The following is a 24,729-nucleotide window of genomic DNA, read 5'->3' as shown; positions in this document are numbered from 1 at the left end:
CTCTCCTCCTCCCGCTGTGGTAGTGATCGGGACCGGCGGGCACGGGGGCGGGAAGCTTAGTGAATGCAGACACTCACAGGGCCTCTGGGTCAAGCTGGGGCTTCTCGCTGCATTTTGGTCACTGTCTTCTCAGAACTACGGAGGGCTGAGCCTCACCCAAGTACTGGGGCGGGGGTCCCCAAGTGGTATAGGAGCCAGTGATGTCCTGACATCTGCTGGATACCTGCTTCCCCGTGCCCCACCCCAGCCTGGCCCCAGGACACCTTGCTGCCTGCCCATATGCCCCTCATCCTCTGCCCTCTGGCCCCCTGACTCCTCCGTCTGGTCATAGGCACAGTGGAACCGGGCAGTGGGCCTGCCTGACTAGTCGCTGGGCCGCAGTTTCCACAGCAGACTTGCTGCTGAATATAGCAACAAGGTTTCATGAGCTCAACCCAACACAAAATGAAACCCTCGCGGCCCCTGATCCTACCGTTTACCCCCACACCGTGTTCTTTCTCGTCAGGATATGGCCCCCGCCCCGCATTGTGTCCCACCCAGAAATCCTACGGCCCTACGGCCTCACCTTGTCCCATCCCTTCTGCCGACTCGGCCCCTCTTAGAACCGTCCCTTTCCTTTCCAGATTGTGGCGTCCCCAATTCCACTCCACTCCAGTAACTGAGACCCAGACGGGCCTCCCTCTGGCCAGTCTCGCCCCTTACAGGCCACCGTCACACTAGGGCTGGGTCCCCTCCCAATCTGATTGCAGCACTCACTGCCCGCCGTCCTCGGGGAAACAACAAACCGGGTTGAGGGGGTGGGCAGGGCATGTCCACGGAGGTATCCAGCTGCATCGCACACCCCACTTTTATAGGGTGGGCCTGGTGCTCCCCACTCTCACACAGACACCTAACACATCAGATAGGGACACGGAGCCACAGGGAAGAAAGATCACAGCCGCATTCCCTAAGGTCACAGGGCTTTCCTCACAGTCGAGGGGGAGTGGGGTCAGGGGCTGTGCTGACCCCTCCGCCTCACAATAGCCTGGGACCTCCTCAGTGAGGTAGTGACAGACAGACGAGCCCTCCTTCCCAGTGACAAATGCTCTCTCTCTGACCCTCTTGACCCACACCCTGCACTGTGGTGGGGAAGACTCTGGGCGACTCTTCTGTACTATACAGACGACCCAAGTCTGACATGGCGTCCTAAGGCCCGGGAGGAGAACATGCCCCCGGAGGTGAGTGACCCTGCTAGTCCATCAGCACAGGGGACACGGGGGGCCCCGAAGGGAAAGTCATGCAGCCCCTGCCCTCCATGAGGATACAGACCAGCCACAAGTGCCACCATCTAGGGGGCAGACATGACACGCTTGGAAATTCAAGATGATCTGATTCCGTCTTACAGTACTTCACTGAGACGAGCAACATTATCCCTTTTTACAGAAGAGAAAAGTGAGTCCCAGAGAAGGCCAAAGGCGTGCCCAAGGCCACACAGCTCAGAGACAGCAAGTCAGCATTTGACCCCAGGTCAGCCGTACGGCCTCGTATTCTACCACGCACGGCAGAGCTGCTGAGGGCGGGTGACGGCAGAGCGGCTGGAGGGCAGAGGGCCAGAGAAGCAGGGGGGGGCGGCGGCAGCAGGGTGGGCCCCTCTGTGACTCTGGGGCAGCATGGGCTGTGACCTTGGCATGGACCGGCCTCTGGGAATATCGAGGTACTACCGCTCCCTTCCAGAAAGCACCGCATTCCCTTTTAACGTAGACTAAGTAAAACCAAAATCACTAGACTAGAGTCTTTTCAAATACATGGAAAAATCATGTTTCATCTTTTTTTCCCTCCTTCCTCCCTCCCTTCCTTCCTCCTTCCCTCCCTCCCTCCCTTCCTTCCTTCCTCCTTCCTTCCTCCCCTTCCTTCCTTCCTCCTTCCCTCCCTCCCTTCCTTCCTTCCTCCTTCCCTCCCTCCCTCCCTTCCTTCCTTCCTTCCTCCTTCCCTCCCTCCCTTCCTTCTTCCCTCCCTCCATTCCTTCCTTCTTTGCTTCCTCCCCTTCCTTCCTTCCTCCTTCCCTCCCTCCCTTCCTTCTTTCCTTCCTTCCTTCTTCCCTCCCTCCCTCCCTTCCTTCCTCCTTCCCTCCCTCCCTTCCTTCCTTCTTTCCTTCCTTCCCGTCTTCCTTCCTGTCTTCCTGTCTTCTTTCCCAGATAGCAATTAAAGGAGGAAATGTTGGTTTTGATTTCAAGGTTCAGAGATATTTCAACCATTAAAAATAGCTTTAACCTCAGCCTGACCCCTAGCCGGAGACATACACGCGAGCATGCACACACACACACACACACACGCACATGCGCACACACACACACACACGCACACGCGCACGACTGCAGATCTAGGCCACTGCAGAAGGGACAGGTCTGGTGCCGCCTGGCTGGGCATCTGGACGAAGTTCCCCGCTCTGGCCCTCCTCCTTCTCACTTGAAAACTGGGGAAGCGCTTCCTGGTGTTTCTAAAGCACATCAAAGTGCAGAAACGTCAAACCAATAGGCAATGCCTCTCCAACATTCAAATAATCACGGACCCATTTTTTTAAATGAAAAGATCTTATCATTTTCTTAAGAATCACCAAGAATAGAGCTAATAATGAGTGCAAGCTCTAAAACATCCCAAAGCCCACAGGATTCTTCCTCTTCCCCTCACAGTCGGAACCGAACAGACTTCCTTTCAGCCCCTCGGCACTTACCGAAGTGCTGGGCGCAGGATACGGAGAGAGCACGGAGAAGGCACGGAGAACACCGGAGGTGGTTTCCATATGCCCAGGTTGGGTGGCTGGGGCAAAACATCCATGTTGGAAGCCTCTTGAGCACCTGCTCCAGGAGTGTTTCAGGCACCAGCAAGCCACCTCAACGGTGGATGTAAGAAGACTATAACAGACTCCTTGATCCTGCTTCCACAGCTTTGCGGTCACAAGTACCCACTGTGGGAAGACCCCCGTGTGCTGTCGGTATGGGACAGGACTAACAGCCAGACATCCTGGTTTCTCATCAGACGCTGTCTTTTAAATGAAAACCATGTCATACTGGGCTGGTCTGCCTTGTTAGCACCCACAAAAAAACCCAAAAATAAAGCAAAACAAAAAAACACGGGGATGTTCTTTTGACAGAGAGAGGGAGGAAGAGAGATCCTTGTTATCTTGTGATCATTTGAAAGATAAAAATGGGACCAGAGCTGCCTGTTGGTCTAGGATTTCTTCAGAGAGAAATGCCTTACACTTACAGCAAACCCTACCAGGCCTCTTTTGGCATTTATAACACTAAAAAATACCTAGAGACATATTTATTTCTATTCAGCCTTCAAATACCCATTTTTTTTTTTTTTTAGCTCTCCAGCCAGCATGCCTTATCTTTCCCTTTGCATCTGCAGAGCTTAGCAGACAGATGACAGAGAGTCTTGTGGGTTCAAATGTGTCCCCTCAAGATTCATACTTTGAAGTCCTAAGCCCCAGAAGTTCAGAGTGTGACCTTTTTTGGAGATAGGGTCTTTGTAGAGGTAATCAAGTTAAAGTGAGATCATTAGAATGGTCCCTAATCCAAAACGACTGGTGTCCTTAGAAAAGGGGGGAGGGGCGCCTGGGTGGCTCACTCGGTTAAGCATCTGCCTTCAGCTCAGGTCATGATCCCAGGGTCCTGGGATCGAGCCCCGCATCAGGCTCCCTGCTCAGCGGGAGGCCTGCTTCTCCCTCTGCCACTCCCCCTGCTTGTGTTCCCTCTCTGTTTCTCTCTGTCAAATAAATAAATAAAGTCTTTAAAAAAAAGAAAGAAAGAAAAAGGGGGGAGTTTGGACACAGAGTGGCACATAAAAGGAAGGCGGTGTGAAGACACAGAGAGAAGAGAAGATAGCTGTCTACAAGCCAAGGAGATGGTTATGGAACAGAGGCATCCCCCATGGCCCCCTGAAGGAACCACCTGCCAACACCTTGACCTTGGACTTCCCAGTTAGTGGCATTTTGCTGTGGCCACCCTAACAGACATACAGTGAGTGAATAGTCAGTAAAAACATCCTTTCCCTGATTCGCCGAGAGCCTGCTACGTCTCACTCTTGTGCTCTGAAATGGAAATGCCAATCCTGATGACAATTCTTACCATGTAAAGCCATACATATTCCAATGCCTAATATGAATATTAAGCATTTCCTCTTTACTAGAAACACTGCAATGTGCTACTGTGTTGTTCTATTTCATCCACGAACAACTGTGTTCACAGGGGTGAACCAGAGAGGTGTCGCTGCATGCTTTAAAGAGGGGTCATTCTGGAGGCACACTGCCTGGCTGACTCTCACTTCTGCCTACTGCCAAATCTGACTTTGGGTAAATTACACTCTAAGTTTTTTTTAAGATTTTATTTATTTATTTGAGAGAGTGTGAGAGAGAGACAGAGAGAGCATAAGATGGGGAGGAGCAGAGGGAGAGGGAGAAGCAGACTCCCTGCTGAGCAGGGAGCCCGATGTGGGACTCGATCCCGGGACTCCAGAATCATGACCTGAGCCAAAGACAGACACTTAACCGACTGAGCCACCCAGATGCCCATACACTCTAAGTTTTAAAAGTTATCTTGTCTTAATCTATGTATTGGAGCAGTCGTGACACCTGCCTAGGGTCGCAGTCGGCTACTGATGTCTCTAACCTTCCCGAGGGGTTGGGCGCAGAGTGCAGGCAGCTAGGGCTGGTCCTCTCACCTCGTTATCCGAATGTAGATGTCATCATCCCTGATATGTGTCATGGCATGAAAAAGTCAGTGGGCTCTGGACACAGGGTGAGGGCTGAATGGATCAATCTCTGCAAAATGCTTGGTGCACAATAGATGCTCAATAACATTTATTAAAGATTTGATGTCCTGTGTCGCAGCCTCCAAAGCCAGAGCTTCTACGTCTGTGCCATGTTGCTCTATGCACGAAGCCATCTATGCTGTCACTTCTGAAACAGGGCACTTCCAACCAAATCATGAACATCAATAGTCCTGACAGGACTGTTGCTACCCCCTCACCTCCCTGGTCAAGACTGTCACACAGTGGGCCATAGCTTCTGGAAAGTGGCCCGGGAGGACCAGAAAGGACGCACTGAAGTAATTCAGGGACTTGGGATGAAGCACAGAAAAGACAACAAATCTTCAGGCCAGGCCAGGGGTCAGCAAGATTTTTCAGTTAGAGGCCAGATAATAAATATTTTAGGCTTCACTGGCCACATTTGTTCTCTGTTTTTGTTGTTGTTGTTGTTGTTTTAGATTTTACTTATTTATTTGAGAGAGAGAGTAAGTGAGAGAGCACAAGCAAGGGGAGAGGGAGAAGGAGACTCCCCGCGGAGCAGGGAGCCCAACACAGGGCTCAATCCTGGGACCCTGGGATCATGACCTGAGCCGAAGTCAGACGCTTAACCAACTGAGCCACCCAGGCGCCCCTCATTTGTTCTCTGTTACATATTCTTCTACATATTTTTATACAATCCTTTAAAAATATCCGAGGCCCTTCTCAGCTCATGGGTCATACAAAAACAGGCTGCAGACTATGGCTTGCCAACACTGGTCTAGAAGGGTCATGGGTTCCAGCTGTATGTGGCACAATGGATTGGGGTTGGGGGAGGGAGGTCCTACATTCTGAGAACCAAAACTGCAACAGGCTACTTGATGGGGAGTTTTATGCTTTTTCCAGAGATGAGGACTACTCTGGGAGATGCTAGCATGATTTTTGATATGTTGATAGTTGTGCTTCCTAACTTGGCATGTTAAAGTCCTTTTACACAATGATGATGATTCATTTGCTTTGTTTTCTAAAATTTGTTCTTATTTGGTAGAATGAAGAATTGGTGACCATGAACTGTCCAAGAGTACAGGGTAAGCCTCCAATCTCAGAGTAGAATGTAAGCCTGCCTGTCTTCTCCGCATCCACGTGACCTTATCCCACTCCGGATCCAGCCTCTTGCTGATCCCAGATCACTGACATTGTCACTGCGGTCACAGCTGACCCTTGACCCTGCCTCTCCCTTCCCCAATACCATGTCCTAGAAACAAGGGCCCTTACCATGGCCACAACGTCCTCTTCCCCTGCTTTGGGTCACAACCTACTGACTATGGAAACTTCTAATCTTTCTCATTAATTACCCTCAACGGGGGATGCCTGGTCATCCTCCCACATTGTTCAAATTCTTTTCTATAATTTTCAGCTCACAGTTTTCATCTCCACCTCAACCCCTGCTAAAATCTTGGGTGACCTTATCACCTACGGGGATAGCGGATGGTCCACTCACCACTCCGGTCTCAGCTTCCCGACTTCTTCAGTCCCAGAGACATTTATGTCCACTCATTCCAGCCAAGAACCTCCACAACCACATCCTAATCCCGCCATGATGCTGAACGCCAACACCATTTACGTTTTGGTTTTTCACACTCGATCCCACCTAAACCAGCTCCTGACTTTCCCTGGGATTCTACTCTCTTCCCCCTCCATGTTATCCCTCTTCCCTGGTCTATCATAAGCCAGGCACCCATTGCTCCATCACGTCAAGTTCCCTTTTGCCAGTATCCTCAACTTTCTCTCTTCCCAGCTGGATTAATCCAAGGGGCTGCTTTCTCTGCAGCTTGGCTTGGTCAGCTGACCGTGTCTAGAGACACTTGCACAGACTGGCATCTTTCCAATGTCTGGATCTTCAGCCTCACCTGAACTCTCAACCCCTTGGCACCTTAGTCCTTGCCCACTTCTGGTCTCTACAACCAGCAGCCCCGGTGCTTGTGCCCCCTCCAGGCTGTAGGACCCCTTGCCTCCCAGAAAAAAAAAGCATGGTCATCAGCATTGGCCTCAACTCCGTGTCCCCTTCTCTGCTCTCTATGAACCACCCCATCTTTCTCTCTTTCTTTCTCCTGAATGGAGAAAGGATGGTTGTTGGAGCCAGTTCCTCCACCTGTGCTCTAGAGCTGGTTCTTTCTCACCCCCTCAGGGGCATCAGCAACCAATTATACCCCCAGCCCAGCCTCGCTCCCATCCCTCCTCTGCCTTCGGCCTATCCCTGAACACTGACACTTTATTCTTAGCATAGAAACATACTCAAATGCCCCCTGAAAACAACATGTTACTCTAACCCAAGGTTTCTTAACTCGGGGCTTAGATTTCAGGGGCTGATTTCCCTGCAAATATAGGCAAAGTCTGGTATGTATGGAGGGGGATTCTGTTTTGATACATCATCAGGGGTGGCTCATGACCTAAAAATGGAATGGTTGCCACCAAATGTACCACCTACTTTTTTAGCTGTCAATTTCATTCTCCCTTTTTCTTCAGAGCCAACATTCTTGGGAAAAGTTTGTAGTTTCCACTTTCTCAAATCACTACTCTAGTTTTTTTTTTTTTTTTTTCTCTTCTCATCCCAGTACATTTGCAAAGTGCCTTCCATGACTAACCCAATGAATGTCTGCAGTCCATCCCCATCTTCCTTGAAATTGCTGGTCATGTCTCCCTCCCCTGGTCTCCATGACAACCCTCATCGCCAGCACCCCAATACCTTCCTACTGCTCCTCTGGCTTCTCTTCTGCTCTTCCCTTCACTGCTGCTATTCCTCACGGGTCTGCCCTTGACCTTTACTTTTATATCTAACACACTCTCCACGGTGATCTCACTCTCCCCACGACTTAAAATACTGACACACTGATGATTATCACATTATCTCCAGGCCAGAAGCTTCATCCAAGCCCCATGCTGAGACAGTCCATGTTTACTGGACCCTTCTAAGCAGATACCCCGAGGCATCACAAACTCAGCATGTTGAAAGCTGAAGACTTACTCTTACTTCCATCCTTACCCAACATCTTCAACTGGTTCCCTTCTTACATTTTCTGTCTCGGAACTTAGCACCACTACCCGTGAGACTGCCCAACCTGAAACGTTAAACGTTGCCTGTGACTGGTGTGCAAGTAGACCAAATGTCCATCTAGAAAGGACATTATAGAAGGAAAGTTAAAATAAATGTTCTTTTAAGTCTAAATTTCAGATTCTACCATTGTAAGTGGGTACTCTCTCTGGGGTAACACATCCCACCTGAATTTCTAGCAAAAACATGGCCTCCAAGCTTCCTCCTGATCGACAGATCCCTTACCTACCTCCTCAGCCACATCTCTCATCTAGTACTCCCTACCGCCCTAAACTCACGTCTGGTGGTCTAGCAAATCACTCTATATTGTAGGAATTTGTTCACTACTCCTTTCATTCAACATGCACTTACAAAATGAAGTCAGTGTTGGGCGCCTGGATGGCCCAGATGGTTAAGTGTCTGCCTTCAGCTCAGGTCATGATCCCAGGGTCCTGGGATCAAGTCCCACATCGGGTTTCCTGCTGAGCAGGGAGCCTGCTTCTCCCTCTGCCTCTCTCTCTCTCTCTGTCTCTTATGAATAAATAAATAAAATCTTTTAAAAAAATGAAGTGAGTGTATTCATATGATGAACTCATATCATCCTTCAAGACACAATCAGATGTCACTTCCTACGCAAACCCTTCTAAAGCTCCTACCTCCACTGCCACTAATATGTCTACACTTCAACAAACACACGACATTGCAATTTCCTTGTTTTCGATCTCTCTGTTAAATTATGAGCTCCTGGGGATCAAAAACTCTGCCTCAGCTTCCATTGCTTCTCCAAGACCTCTCATAATAGTATATAAAACTATTAACAATAAAAGTAGTAATATAGTTGTAGGTGGCATTTATTAATGGTTCCATGTGCTAAACAGGAATAATAATATCACAATTTTGCATGGACTGCCCAATTCATAAATGTGCATTTAATGATTTAATTAATGAAGTTCCTTAATTAATAAAGAAGAAGTGGGATACCGATTCTTTTTTTTATCTCTGTAAAGATTAATACTATAATTACTCACTTAACACAAGACCTTAATAAATAATTATTGAATGAGTAGATAAATGGATCAATTAATCACCTAAGAAACAATTAATGGTCCACCAATTTAATAATGGTGCGTTCCAGTTTATGGAACATTTCATTCACATTGCAAGATTTGATCACTATTTGCATTAGTTGTATTAATATTACTATTTTTCGAGGGACTGAACTGGAGCTCAGAGGTGGTGAATGACATGGCCATGGTCACGGCTCATGGCTGGCAAACCAAAGACTTGACCAAGACTGCCCCCTCACAGTCCCCACTTCTCCATAGCTACCCCTTTCTCCTCACGGCTCAACCTCAAACATAAAGTGGTTCCCCTTAGTAGCAGGCACTTCGCCTGCAGAGATTTCCAGAGACATCTAAAATGGTCCAACATCTGTTGAGGTTATGAGCTGTGGGTTGGTTCGTAATCATCTTTTACACCAACCTCAAAGACACTGCTGGAGAAAATTTCTAACTAAGAAAAAGACATACACATGAAACCAGACTTGGAGCAATACTCCCTCTATGTCCTCCTAACAAATGACTAAGTTCATCACCAGAAAAATTCCTACTGAAAATTCAAAGGCTCATGTTATATTTGATTTCTCTCTAAGAAGTCTGACTCATTATCAAGTGGACCCCTTCAAATCCTCCTCACGTACAAAGGCGATCTGGAAGATGGGATGATAATGGAGTTTTCTGAGAGCATGTGAACTTCTCTTTCTTGAGGTCATTATGTGTGATCCTGGGTCCTGGGTCAAACTGCAGAAATTCAGGGGCACAAATGCATCTGGAGAACCAACATGAGCTGAGCAAAGTCATTCCAATAATTCAGAGGTCTCTCTCTCGGGATGCTGAACAAGAGCATCAGGCAGAGGTTGGTCTGACCTCTGTTTGGACTGTGGGTACCTCGCCCCAGGTCACGCAGTTGCTCTGGACCCAGGAAGTCAGACCCCTGAGACTGCACTCAGACCCTCTTATTCCCGTGATGGTTAAGGGCAGCTGTGGCTGTCAGCATTGTCAGTTACATACTATGTGTGTCAGGCACTGTGCTTTGAGCTTCCCTCCGTGACTTCATCCAAGTCTCACAGTCACTTGTGGATGCAGGGATATTAAGAAATCTGCCTTCAGGACACTCAGGCTCAGAGCAGTGACGTGACTTGCCCTGGGTCATACAGACTAAGAACAGAACTAGAATTGAAACCCAGTTTCACCGAAAGCCAAAGTCTCTCTGCTTCACTGCTTCTACTTCTACAAACATCTGCCAAAAACTTGCTTGCCTGTGTGTAAGTTATCACAAAAACAGAAAAACAAAAACCACACCTTAAAGCATAACTGAGCCAATCATTAGAATCACAAAAATAGAAAACTCAAAGGGAAACTTAGACAACATTTAAGCCACCTCCTCACACAGCAAGGCCATCTCCAACATGCTTGAATACTCCAGTGGCGGGGAGCTCATCACCTCTGTCTCCATCCCAGCAAGACCACTGATGCCTTCTCCTTCCGTCCCCTACTCATCCCCCACTGGCCCCCCCATGAAGCCAGATGCCTCATCCATACTGAGGCCTCCTCCCGGTCGCTCCTGGCTCCTGAGCTGGGCCCTCTCACCTCCTAGACTTTGCACACATGAGAGGGAAGGTGACTGCTTCCATCATAAATCAAATCCGGTTCCTCCAAGGAGGTCAGGGAATTCAGCAGAGACTCAACAGTTGGGAAGAATAAATGAGGAATGACCAAAGGATCATTAAAATGAAACAAAACTTTATATAGCGTTAGCCACTTATAACACGGTATTACTATTTTTAATCAACAGTTAATATTATTATAATCCCTGAAACTAAAGGAAGTCTATCACTGTCGATGGATTGCATTCAGGGATGGTTTAACTTATAGTCAGCTACATAGAATGACTTGAGGGGCTCTAGGAAAGGCAACCTGTTTAAAATAGTTCCTCCAAATACTTGTTAAATGGTCTGGGAAATAAAAGTTTTCTGATTTATCCACTTGTTAAAATGTGAAAAGTCTTGTATAAAATATCATATTGACATAATATCAATAATTTTCACCTTAGTTTGAAAATTTTGTTAACTCCATTAGGTTTGACAAGAGTTCTCAAGCAGAGCACTAGGAAATGAAACAGTAAACAAACAAGGTGCTTCTACTCCATGATGGTTAGTTAACCAAGGCTGATTTGGGGGTGGGCCCTGCCTTGCAATGGAAGTTCCATAGGGGAGACATGATGCGGAGGAGCATGAAGTAATGAGTTTCCCAGAGTGGGCTGAAGGCCAGGAATAGGGAGGGAAAGAAAATAGGGTGGAATCAAAAGTCAGTTCCCTCCACTTCACAGTTTCCATTGGGGTCATTTTTTATTATGTGGTATCTGATTGATTCCAGGCTAAAAAAAACACCTCCTATAGCTAAGCAAGAAACCTGAGAAAAATCTTTAAAGCTAAAGCCGAAATGACCAAACCCAAAAGGTAGTTCCTAGTTGGCATATTTTCTTCTCGGCTCTATCTCCCTTAAATTTGATTGAGCGGATCCTTGATGGGTGAGGTGCAAAACTCGTCCTATCTGAGAAGGAAATTTCTGAGGAAAATCCTAAGTCTTCTCCATCCCCTAAGATCTAACAAGGGCTCAAGACCCAATCGTTCAGCAAACATTAATCAGGTGTCTCCCAGGCTCACTATGGACAGCTGCACAGGTTGTACACTATATAATCAGAGGGACAGCATTCATACATATTACCTATAAAAGGGATCCCTTCGAACTGGCAATACTTGACCTAATTTAGCTATTTCAACAAAGCCAAACGTCAGCAGACAGTGGATGAAGCAATTTTACATATATCTCTTTCAAGCTTGACAACACCTCTTTGAAGTAGGCATCTCATTTCCATTTTACAGGTAAGGCAGCTGAGACTCAGAAGAGTTCTTGAAATTGGTCAAGATCATTACAACTAAGGAGTGATGAAGGAAGGGTTCTCATCTCCTGGTGGCTTCCAATACTCCACCACCCTTTATTCATTTATTCTTTCTTCCAACAAACATTAATTGAACCACTATTAGCTTTAAATAGTAACCTAGAGCAAATGGAATATACACACATTCAACTTAACAATTATAAAGGAAATAATATCGAGCATCTACTGTAGATCAGACACTGTGCTTCGTGTGAAGGATCAAGCCATAAGTTACAAATTCCATTTCTGGGAGCACAAAATCTAGCAAGCAAGAAGCAGTGCACTCATTCATTCAGTAAATACTTCATGAGTACTAACTAAGTACCAGGCAAACTTCTAGGGGCTAAGACTACAGCAACGAATAGACAGATGAAGCCCCAACCCTGTGCAGTTTCCCTTCTGGAGGAAGGGCAGGCAAATATTCGAGAAGTAAACTGGTGAGAAGATTTCACAGCAGACAACAAAGCAGGGTGAGGGGTGGAGAGTCAGAGGTGACGTTAGCTCAGAGCGGAGGGCAAACGGACCCCGTAGAGGTGCACAAGGAGGCACATTCCCTGTTTTCCTTCCATCTGCCATTGCTGTGATCCCATTTCATCAGCTGTGTCCTTGTGCTTCTTGGCCCCTGGGTCTCAGAGGAGAGGTTGGGGGTGGGGGCCTGCTAGTTGTGAGGCTGTGCCCAGAGCATGCTCGGCCCCGCTGATTGCAGTTGCCCGGGCAGTGCGGTCCTGTGGTACAGGAGCATCCTGGCTGCACGTCCTGCTCAGAGAGGGGAGCTGGTCGCCGGGATCCGAGACCCATCCGCGCACAGCTCTTCTCACGGAGTCACTGCACACTGCACTGTGAACTCCTCGGCAGGGCACACACGCATGCAAACTCTGTGTGTATTCAGAAAGGAGATGTGACTTTTACACAAGCTGTTGGAGTCGGCGCCTGTTCACCTGGGCCTTCCAGCCCGAGGACCAAAAGGATTAAGAATTCGCCCTTGTCTGGGTTACTGCGTCACCAGTCTAGTGGCTCAACGGGAAGGCGACGAAGCACCTGCGCAGTCTTCAGTAGCACCCGCCGCGCCCTCAAGCGTGCCCCCGATGAGACTGTTAAAGTCGGCCGCCCCTGTGGTGCACACTGTGACCTCAGGAACGAGCCGATCTGCCCAGCTGCTATGAGTGCTGCTGGCCCCTCCAGAAGGTCATGCTCACATCAACGTGTGACCAATGTGAGGGCACAGACATTTTGATGATCATCCCAGCATCCCGGAAAGGGCAGCTGAGACCACACTGCAGCTCACCTTCTCCCCTGGCCAGTCCTGCACCTTCTCTTTCCCCCTTCCACCCCTGAGGGTACCATTCCCTAAACAATGACCTGCACACCAAACCCCTTCAGAGTCTGATTCCTAAGGAACTCAACCGACTACAGTCAGCACATTTAGTGGGGAGACTGGGTTTGAATTCAGATTGGTTTTGAATCCAAGCTCTATCCTTTACTAATTGTGTGACCTTGGACCTCTCTGACCCTTCGCTTCCAAATCTGTAAAATGGACATAATCATGCACATCTCATAGGGCAGTTGTGAGGGTTAAAATATGGAAAGCACTTAGCACAATGATTGACATAATATCCCAATAAGTAGGGATTTTTTTTAAGATTTTTTTTTAATTTATTCATTTGAGACAGAGAGATACAGAGAGAGAGAGAGAGAGAGCATGAGCAGGGCGGGGAGACAGAGGGAGAGGGAGAAGCAGGCTCCCTGCCGAGCCAGGAGCCCGACGTGGGGCTCGATCGCAGGACCCTGGAATCATGACCCAAGCTGAAGGCAGACGCTTAACCATCTGAGCCACCCTGGCGCCCCTAAGTAGGGATTTTTAAAAGAGGGGCACGTGGGTGGCTCAGCCGGTTGAGATCCGACTCTCAATTTTGGTTCAGGTCATGATCTCAGGGATGTGGGATGGAGCCCTGCATTGGGCTCCATGCTCAGCAGGGCGTCTGCTCTCTCCATCTGCCCCTCCCCCTGCATGCACTCCTTCCCTCCCTCTGTATACACACACACACACACACACAGATACACACACACACACACACACATATATAAAATTTTATAGCTTTGCCCGTTAAGCCAGTTAAAGGCTGTGACTTAGTAGAGCCATTTTCTCTCTCTTCTTGTTTCCTCTTCCATGAAAAGATGGGTTTGAACTTGTGAATTATCACTGACATTTCTTAAATACTCAATCAGGTTCTGTGCGGAGCATTGTATTTACTTATTCTTCCACACAAGCCTCCTACAACCACCTGTCTTATTTTCTACCATCATCCCCATTTCAAAGAGGCATGCGGAGGGCATCGCAAGGCTGAGAAATACGGCCCCGGACCTCAGTGGCTGAGAGCTGGAATAGGACTAGAAGTTGGGTGGACGGACTTCAAAGCCCATGGCTGCACCATGTCCCATTGTTTCCTGCAATTAGATGATGGGCATGCTCCTGGCCAGCACTGACATTTTTTGGGATCGCACGACTCTCCGGCTTAATGGAAAACATTTGCGGAAATGATCAACTGAATTCCATCAACCCACTGGCACAGCTGATGGGAAAGGACAGAGGCAAGGCGGACAAAGTTGATGGACCATAACTGCGTGGCCCGGAAGACTGTTCATGCAGCCACTTCTGTCACCTGGACTTCAGGCTGTGGCTATCCCTGAGCTCCAGCTGGCGGTGAGGAGAGGCCCTGGAAAGCTGGGCAGGGCCCACCGGAAGGAGGCATGTGTCTCAGCACCACCTCGCACACTCCCAGCCACAGGGCCACTCACAGCCCTCCACACCTGCTGCTCTCAGGGGGCTCACGTTCAAGGGCTGGAGCATTTCCTAAGGGGCATTTTGAAGTGTCAGGTGAAATGAACTTAGAATGCAGATACATATTTCCAAAGACTCGTACTCTGTGTTTTCCTCTGGTTTGCGATCCAAAGACTCTGTGTTTGGGCATGCAGGAGACGGGGAGATAGTTGCCATCCTACAGCAGGCTTCAACGTCTGAGCAGACGATTCCTGCTAACCCCGAGCATCCTCTCCGGATTGGTTGTTGTGGGACTTTTAAGAAGCAACGGACGTTTTCTCTTATAAAGAAATGACATCTTTACTGTTTCACTTGTTTTAAAAAATGTTCAAATTTTTCCCCAAAGAGTAAAGTGGTAGTCTATACACAGATGACACAACTGTCCCCATTTTCTCAAAATTGAGCTCGTCCATTGGCCAAGGCATCCCGCTCATAGCCCCAAAGGAGAGCCTTCGAACAGTGTGAAAGCTCACTGTGCAACTGTATAAAGCCCTTCAGGGATGTGTGGGACCCAAAGCTCTCTATTTCTTGGCCCCTGTCCCCCACCCAGCCTCTCCCTGCCCCTTGCTGGCCCTGGGATCCCGAGGGACTTGTATCTCCCTGCATATGAGGGGCCAAGGCACACCCTGGCCTTCTCTTCGTGCACCTCCCTTACTCAGGATGCTTCCTATTCCCACCTTGGCATCTGGCAAATGCTCTATCCTTCTTTATGACCCAGTGTAGCCATGATGCACCCGTGGTGTTGCCCTGCCTGTCTGCGGTGAATTTGGGGGATGCTTCCTGAGGCCCCACTGTGGTAAGTGGTCCATCTCCTTCAATTTTGACTTCCTGTGCCTTTCTCCTGACCAGAAGGCAGGCTCCTAACTTTGCAGTCAAGACTTCCGACCCCCACACAGTGCCTTTTCTGGAATTTAAGTGCAAATTCAGAATCCATTACCCAAAAAGTGGCTGGCATACATATAGTCACTGAACTGAACCACACTGAAGTGAAAGATGAGCTGTTTTTCCCTAAGACATTTCTCTAACTTGCCCACCCTAGAGCTCGCTGCCACTTTCCTCCTCATCCACCCCCAAGAGATCCTACCAAGGTCGAGTGCCAAACCCCGTACCAAGTCTCCTGCCAGCTCCACGCTCAAGTGCAAGCTTTTCTGTACTGCTCGTCTGTCTCACCTCACCACAGGGAAATGTCTCCAATGTCTGAATGCCCCAGGCTGTTTCTTGCCCTTGGGTCTTTGCACACACAACCCACTCTCCCTGAAGGAAAGGCTTTCTGAAACTTGGCCAGTTGACAAACTCCTGCCATCTTCAAACCAGCTAGCGTGTTAAAAACCTCCCTGGTGCTCTAGTACATGGTATGTACCCTAGACAGATGTGTGAGAGTTCAGAAGTCACCTCCACCTTCACACCATCGCCACTGATCAATTGGTGTCTCAGAATCCCCTCTTCAAAGAGGCTTTGAATGGGTGGCTGAATAACACTGACTCGTCACAAGAAACAAGGCCAAGCATAAGATGTCCAGACAAGTCTAGGACTGGAAGTCTATCTTTGTCACCCTTTCCAGAAACTCAAACTAACCAGATATTCTTATCTAACTCAGAGGGAGGCCTCTGCCCCTGGCTGGCCCTGGGATCCTGAAGGACTTGTATCTCCCTGCATATGCGGGGCCGATGCACACCCTGGGTGTTCAAATCCCAGGTGTTCATTTAACCTCTGGGCCCCTCCGCTCCCCAAATGCATGGGGGTTCAAATCCCAGGTGTTCATTTAACCTCTGGGACCCTCCGCTCCCTTATTTGAAAGACAGAACTTACTACCATCTAAATTTCTTAGGAGCATTAAATGATTTGTAAAATGTTTGGTGCTTAGTAAATATTTCCTTTTCTCCCAGAACAGAAAGTGCATGAAGATGAGCATTTTACATATACATGGTGCACACACACTTACGCACACACAGTCCATGTCAGAATCATGTTGACATAGCCCCCTGATGCCCACCAGAGGAACACGCCCAGACTCCTAATTCCAATTTGAGGACTCTAAGCACAGATGGAATGCCAGCTCTGACATCCCTTCTACCTCCAAATCCTACTCGTCAAAATCACACTTGTTTAAAAATACTGTGACACGTCACTCTGCCTTGGAAAGCGCCACACAGATCCCCAGCCTGCATGCGTGAAGGCGGAAGAGAAATTCTACCTCCTTTTCTTTCTTGTGTTGGTCATTCGAGTGCCAGGAATACAAATTATCACAAAACCAGAGTGGAGGCACTCTCGTCATCTGGAGGCAGCCATGGTCTGATTTGCTCATATCGCACAGTATGCATTTGACGTTCAGAGTGGGAAACGAGCTCTTGCTAGCCAGGATGCCTCTAGGAACAACTGCTGGAGACCAGTTTGGCAACACAAACCTAGAGTCTTAAAATACAAAGTTGTCAAACCCAGTCATTGTGCTTTGGAGAATGTGCCCCCGGGAAGTAACCTAGATGTTGGGAAGAGCTTTATGTACTCAGGGATTCATTGTGGTATTTCCATAATGGTGAAGAGTCATAAACAATCAAATATCCAAAAATAGAGGAATGAGTTAGTAGAGGACAGTGTGTCTATCTGGTGGAGTAATATGGAAACCATTGCTGGTAACAATGACCTGTCTTTACCTGCTTCTTCCTCACCAGACAGAGAGCATAATGACAGTAGGAATGTGGACAGAGGAATGAATGAATGAATGAATGAATGAACGAACATATACATGCATGAACGAGCATATGCATGCATGAATGCATGATTTAGAGAGATGTGTAACAATTTGGAAATACACACACAATGCCCTATTAGATAAAAACAAAAGAATAACACTGTAGAGGGATTACAACTGCTTCAAACCACAAATAAGCCTAAAGAGATTAGAAGCAAATAAAGGAATGTTTGAACCAACACGACTTCTATGTGAATCTGTGATTTTTTTCTTCTATATTTCTGCATTGTTTGAATTTTCTATAACTAACTGATATTAGAAGAGGACCTGTCTCTTGAGATTTATGTGAAGATCAAATGCTTAGAGCAGTGCTGAGGACAAAATGGAGTCTTCACTAAATGCTGAAAAGTTTCAAAAAAGACTATATTCTCACATCTAATTAAATGCAGCACATTTCTCTTCTCTCCCTCCCACAAAATGAAGTAAAGGGATTTAAAATGACTAAACCCGCAAAAGGTAACACATGAAAACAAGAATGAGCAAACAGCAGATAAAGGAACTGAGCACATTTTTCAGTGAGGAGAAGAGGGAGGTGTGTTGATGGACATGTCAGCGAGGAGGAGTTAATACTCCAGGTGCCTGCAGAGCAGAGTACGGACTGACCAGCCTGCTCCACGGGCACCCCAGGAAGCCCAAGAAGGTACCGTGGAAGGCAGGGGTGGAACATGGGGATGAAACAGGAGGGTCAGCCACCCACACACAGGGACTGCTAATGGGAACAGGAGATCGCTCTTGCACTTTGGGGCTCCCCAGTGAGCCGTATGTACGTGGACAGAATAAGTAATACTCTTGTTTCGACCTCAAGTCTTGACATTACTACGTGTTGCCGCTGAAGGGGTAACACTGGAAAGGGTGATAAAAGAGAACCCCAAGTCCTCCCCCATCCAAGCCAGGAACTCAACAGTTGCTTCCAAGATGGACAAATCAAGGAATAGCAGGATCCCTGTGTCATTTAGAAGTGGAGAGGCCAGAATGAGAAAAACCAGCTGTCAGAGTTAAATGTGGTAGCCTCTGGAAGCAGAAATGGCAGGGAGTAGAGGTGAGGCAAGGAACCAGCTGGGTTTTTTTAAAACCATAAGTCTTTGGGGACAATTTGATGATTCCAATTGCTTTTACATTATCTTGACAAAAGTCGGTATCAAACTTGACCAAAGTCTGGCTGGGATATATATTCCCTGCTTGGCCGTGGGTGTGTTAACCAACCCTAAGTGCCCCCGTCCGCCATCCATGACTTGGCAAATGGTGACTCCCACCTCCCAGCATTTCAAAAAGCTGCCACCAGATCATACACATACGGGGCTTGCACCCAAAATCCTAGACATAAAGTCTTCAAGGGTTTCGACACAGATAAAATTCTGAATAGAATGCGCAGGAAAAAATATCCATGTGTGCATATGATCTCCAAAGTTAGCTCTTTGAACTGGGTGGAAGAAACTCACAACCTGGGTTGTTGAGGATGTTTATACTTTTAGCCACAGCCTTGGCCAAATGATTCCCTCCTACACAAGCTATATTCTGTCTCTTCAGCCAGGACTATAATGACAGATGTCTGGAGCACCGCAGACATCATGTCACAGGACAGGAATTAATGTTGTCGCTTAGGCCCTTGCAGTCATTTCCTGACTTAGGGAAGGCAGAATAAGAATGTGCTTTGAGGCCCACGCTTGCCTGCCCTGCGCCCAGCTCACCCCCTCCAGAACCAGCCCAGTGTGCCCCCACCAACCCGCACTTCCTGCTGCCTCGTGACCAGACAGGACATGCAGTGGTGGGGCCGTGCGCCACGTACAGGCCGGGGCGGCAGCTTCAGTCCGGGCCATGCTCCTGGGCGTGGTGCCCTGCTTCAGATGGCCCCGTGCCACCCAGTGGGCTGAGGGCTGAGAGCCCCCACTCCTCTGCATTAAGAAATAGCTAGTTCTTCCCTTTGAGGCTGTAAGTGCCGCCATTCTCAACATTGCCCCAGGATGGTACAGGTCTAGTCATTCTTGGACCAGGTGAGAACAATCCTTGGAATGAAAAGTGCAGGAACCAGATGAAACCCTCCTCTGCTTCCAGTGGATTGCACTATTCAGTCAAGGCATTGATTCTCTGGGAGCCGGTTTTCTCATCTGTGAAATGGTCATGGTGCTGGCATTGCCCTACCTATGCTTGTATGCAGTTGACAGGAGCTTGAATTAATGAAGGCGAGAGAGCCGTGCGAGGTATCCACCACTGGGCAAAACTAAAGGGAAGAGGAGGAGAAGGGAGAGTGAGGTGGATCTCTCATCAGAGGGGTGGAAAAGACCACGTGCTTACCTTCCTCCGGGAGGGACGGCAGAACCACCGAGGGGCAAAAACTGGGAGCATCATTCTGAGCAACTGAAAAGAAGAAGAGGCAGCCCTTTAGCTCCCCTACACCCTCAAAGGCATTAACAGGGGTTCGTGGCGGCGATGGCGAAATCGGACCTGGAAGGCAGGCAGGCTGTCACCCTGAATCGGTCAGGATGGCCGAGGTTGGGGCGAGGTGACAATCACATCTCAGTGGCTTACAACCACCACCACGCAGGAGAGTCTGTCCCTCACACCCAGTGTCCACTGCAGGTGGGCTGGGGCTTGGCTCTGTGTCATCCGCCCCGGGGCCCCACGTGGAGCAGGGCTCCACCATGCCCCTGGCTTCCACAACATTGCAACAGGGAAAGAGAACACAGCAAACTTTGCTCTTGCTCTATGGCTCCTGCCTACAAGGGACACACCTCATGTGCACACATGTCACTGACCAAAGCCAGCAGTGAGGCTGGGGGTGAGCAGGTGCAGTCCTGCCATGTTCTGGGGACATGTGGGGGGCAGCACACGTGCTGATGGCCATCACTTCCTGACTCTGTTCACTTGGGTAAGGCACTTAACCCCTCTGAGACTATTTCTACATGTGCACGATGAGGATAATACAATCTACCTTGAGAGTGACCTTGGGATGACAGGAGACTATGTAGTGCCAGGCACGGGGTAAGAGCTCAGTAAGTCGTGGGTATTCATGGTGCGCAGCATGACAGGGTGGACAGAGCATGGACTCAGAGCACAGACAGACATGACCTGAGTCTCCGTGTACCACTTAGAAACAGTGTGGAGGGACAAGTCATCTGCTTTTTCTAGACCTAGTTTCAGCATTGACAAAAGGAGGATGTTGTAAAAAATTAAATGAGAAACCGGGCGTACTGAGTAGGTGATCCATAAGTGCTAACTATCTTCTTCCCTTCACCCTCCCCGTACTGAACAGATCTAAGCTCCATCAGTATTTTCTCCCAGTGGCCCAAACTAAGGAGTGCACACAGAATCTCCTTGCTTGCCCAGCTGCAGGGGGCGTGGTCAGCAGTCAAGGGCGGGGCTCTGGGGTCAGCTGCCCAGGGCAACATTGGCCTGGACGCTTCCCTCTGTGTGACCTTGACATGTTATCTCACCTCCTTATTCTCATGGTCCTTGTTGGTAAAATAGAGGTTGCAACAATATGTATCTCAGACCTGTAAGGTTTAGATGAGTTGCTACATGTAAAGCTTTGGCATACAGTAGGCACTCAATAAATGCTGGCTGTTATTTGCTCTTGACATTGTCCTTCTACAGTGACACACTTTGCCACGTTGTGTCCGTTGTCCTCTTCTGCCTCCACAAAAAGCCTCAGATTAGAACCATGCTCTGTTCTGGTCCCTACAGGGTCGCCCCTCCCCTGCCTTCTTCACTTTGGTCAGATGAGCTATGACCTAGCTTTTCTCAGTTCTAGAACCTCCAATTGTACTGTATTTTTTTTTTTTTTCATGGCTCCACCTGCCTGGAAACACCTGCTCCCTTCAGGCACCATTCTAAGGCCCCGGTTCCCAAGCTTGGTAACAACACCGAGGCCCACCGCACCCCGCCCCCCCTCCACAGCATCTGACTCAGCAGCTCCTGGATGGGGCCTGTAATCTGGCATTTCTAACAAGTGATCAGGTGATACTGGCCCAAGGACACACTTTGGGAATGATTGGGCTCTGGTTTCGGTCAACGAACATTCTGTGAGCTCCTCAGGCGACATTCAGAACTACTAACCACCGTCATTTCCCATTACACCCAGAGGGCCAGCTTGGTTTGTTTGTTGAAATATTTGTCTTTCCTGGAAGAGAGTGGTTCTCAGAGCAAAGGTCCTGAGAGTTAGTGCAGTCTTCAGAGAACAATTAGACCATCTGTATCAAGGGCATTCAAATGTTCTCACCCTTGCACTCAGTAACTCTGTTTCTGGAAATGCATCTTGAAATTCAAAGTAAGGGCAGCCTGCAAAGGAGACATTTATGCAAGTGTGTTGTGTTATATTGTGTTGTGTTGTGTCATGTTGTAGTGTAAAGAATGCATATGGTATACATATAGTATGCAGTGTATTTTATTGTACTAATGGATCACCGGAAACTATATAAACGTCTGACATCACAGAAGCCTTAGGTGAGCCAGAGCCCGTTCTGGGGAGCCCTGCCATGCAGCTCATCTCAGCAGAGAACGGGTCACGTGACTCTGCTGCCATTGCTTTCCTTACCTTTCCTCACCTCCTGGCAGTATTTCTTAATAGGGTTGTGCCTTTGGGATGAGGCAGAGAGCAAGTCGGTAGCCTACAACGGCCGTGGTGGGAACATTTAAACCACAGCAAGTGGCATCCGCCACGAATCAAGGCTCGAATCAGGGCTTCCCCTCACCCTTGCCACCTGTGAAACACTGGCCAGCACAGCACAGAACGGGGGTGACAACAGGCCCTGCCTCATCGGGTTGCTTGGAGACTAAAGAAGATGTTGCTGTGAAATGCCAGCCCAGTGCCTGGAGGCAGCTTGGTGCTGAGTACCAGGCAGGAGCTAGGGGCAGGAGGCGAGTGAGGATGAAGAGTGGACTGTTGTGTACCCCACCTACATGTCTAATTATGCCTTCGATGAGGATTGCACGGAGGCATAATTAGAAGGGCTTTTCATTTCCTTCCCAGGTTATGCTCCTATATCTAGAATTGCTACAAGGTCCAAGTGCATTTGCTTAGCAGAGGGCAGGAACCCTGTGGCTTTGATTTTTTTTTTTTTAGAAGCCACATTTGACTTTACAAACAAACCAGAGACCCTGCCCCACTTGCAGGCCATGCACAGCTGTGGAAAGAATGGGCAGCCCTAGTTGTCTTCAAAGAGCAAAAGGAAGGTACCAATGCCCCAGAGGCCCGCCCCTTCCAGAAAACCCTGGGCTCTGGGGCTCTGCCTGACCACAGAGCAGCACCCCACTACTCCCACCCTGGATGCTAAGAATGCTTGCTCTCTGGGTCCTACTGCCGGGAACAGGCTGCAAACAGCCTCATTTGCATATACAGTTGCTCAGCAAGAACCTCAGCTCTGAGCTGAGACATGGAACTTTCTGTTCACTGTGGACAGCAAAATCAGATAGGGTATTGCCGTGGCCTCTCTGGGGTCCACTCTTGGTGCTCCCTGCTCCCGGGTCCCAGGAGGCTAAGCTCTGGCCTTTGTTCTGCGAGCAGCCTTGTTCGGACTGCCCCACTACCTGTGAGCAGGTCTCCGAAGGCCTGAGGGCTGTGAGGGCTGGACCATGGCGCACCCCACCTCCACGGCCTGCTGCCTGTCCCCATGCGGCAGCCACCACTCCCTTCAGCCAGCTCTCCTTCATCTCCATCCAGACTTGCCCTGGAACCACTTTTGCATAATCTTTCCCGAGCTCCAGAAGCACACCCCCTCACCCCCCGCCCCAGGCGGATCCCGCCACAGGAACACGGGCCACATCCCTGAGTAACTCTCTGATTACACAGAGAATAATTATCTCCTCACGAGGGGAGAGGAACAAAGTCAACTTCACAGGGGGGTACTAAATTAGTACAGGGGGAAAAGCACTCTAGATTTGGTTGTGACATACAGTTAGGGCTGAAGAGATGTTCCATTTCTCTCACATCTGCCTCCTCAGCCCAGCTAACCCCTCTGCAGGCAGCACATTCTGCCTCTCACGTTCCCACAGCGTTTATCGTGCAGTGGGAACTCAGTGAGTATCACTTCCTTCTTCCTTCCTCGGGGCTAATTCTTCAGAAATGGGACCCATGTTATGCTTCTTGTCTCTGGCTCTCAGCCTGGAGCCTGATCAGGGCCCTGTGGTAAACACTCAGTATGGATGTCAACACACCAAATGGCCAAGCCATTGTTCAGAAGCAAGGGCAAAGTCTACTAGGGAAATTCCTGCAAAGAATTTTTCTGTAAAAACTAATGCTTCGTGTGCCAGGACTGACAGAGAGGGAAGATTGGGGTCCCAGGCACCCTTCAAGGCACAGGCAGGCAAATGACAGAGCCAGAACTCAGACCTAGTTCCTTGTGACTAACTCAGTCTTTATGGAATATAGTTGGGTGAATAAGACACGATTCCTGTGTGACCTGGGGCAAGTGACTTAACCTCCCTTGACCTCCCTTTCCTCATATAACAGTGGTTGTGAGGATTAGACGAGCTAATGCTTCTGAATGTTTTATCCAGCCAGCCACACCAGAAGAGTCCAACGAATGCAGGCTGGATTGGTAACACCGGAGGCCCTTGGCATGGTCCAGGCTCAGTCAGTGTCCACGGAAAGAGAGTACCACTGGGAAATCTTAATCCCCTGGCCTGGAGTTTCTGGACAGAACTCTGAGTCCCCAGCCTGACCCCACAAAATATATATTGGAAAAAGCTCATGGTCTGTGCCGTCAGAGGAAAAGAAACAGAACAGATGGAATGAGTCGGGACAATGAGCACCTTGGGTTCTTTGCCTTGCCAACTCCTGCCTTGATGTAACACTCTGGTCTGATTCCCATGATCTTTCTGAACAAATGACTTATTTCTTAAGCTTCTTTTTACCCAACTCTTCCCTGAGCAATATGAAGATGGAAAATGACATTTTTCAGTCTTTGGTGGGGTGAGGAAATGGGAAGAGGGATGGGAAGAGAGATGGGAAGGGAGGTTTGGGAGGGTAAGAGTTCTGTTTCGCAGCCCCCTCAATACCCATAGCTAGCCTCAGGTTTCCCGGTGGGCCACCATACTCAGCGGGCACTCACTTCTCCCCTGTCCCTGTGAGTTAGTGAAAGCCTATATGGAACATTCTTCTCTAAATAGAAACCCAGTGAGGCTCTTTCATCATACAACCCTAATGTTTTCCCTAAAATAAATCAAGATGTTAAAATAAAATTAAAAGCGTAACCCTAACCCTGAGTGAGTTCAGATCAAGGATCAGTCACAGGATGCTCAAGGTAGATATCAGCAGGGAAGATTCCATTCAGCCTGCTAATAATTAACTTGAAATAAATCTCATCTGAAGCC

The 24,729-nt window shown here is 48.6% G+C and overlaps 1 protein-coding gene and 1 long non-coding RNA gene across 2 annotated transcripts in view; one reads left to right on the top strand and one right to left on the bottom strand.

The window, feature by feature from the left end:
- Nucleotides 1-24,729, bottom strand: part of TG (thyroglobulin) — a 244,670-nt gene that overhangs the window by 128,020 nt on the left and 91,921 nt on the right. The window contains exon 35 of the mRNA XM_027626166.2: nt 19,714-19,776. Within this exon, the coding sequence (XP_027481967.2) occupies nt 19,714-19,776 (63 nt within the window). The remainder of the gene's footprint in view (nt 1-19,713; nt 19,777-24,729) is intronic.
- Nucleotides 1,101-3,087, top strand: LOC113939708. The gene is made up of 3 exons (XR_003525325.1): nt 1,101-1,217; nt 1,423-1,506; nt 2,670-3,087. It is a non-coding gene; the product is annotated as an uncharacterized LOC113939708 (long non-coding RNA).

Source organism: Zalophus californianus, chromosome 4 (genome assembly GCF_009762305.2).
Source record: "Zalophus californianus isolate mZalCal1 chromosome 4, mZalCal1.pri.v2, whole genome shotgun sequence".
NCBI classification, from domain to species: Eukaryota; Metazoa; Chordata; class Mammalia; order Carnivora; family Otariidae; genus Zalophus; species Zalophus californianus.
Note: the sequence above shows the minus strand (reverse complement) of the source record. Positions and strands in the feature narration are given on the sequence as shown.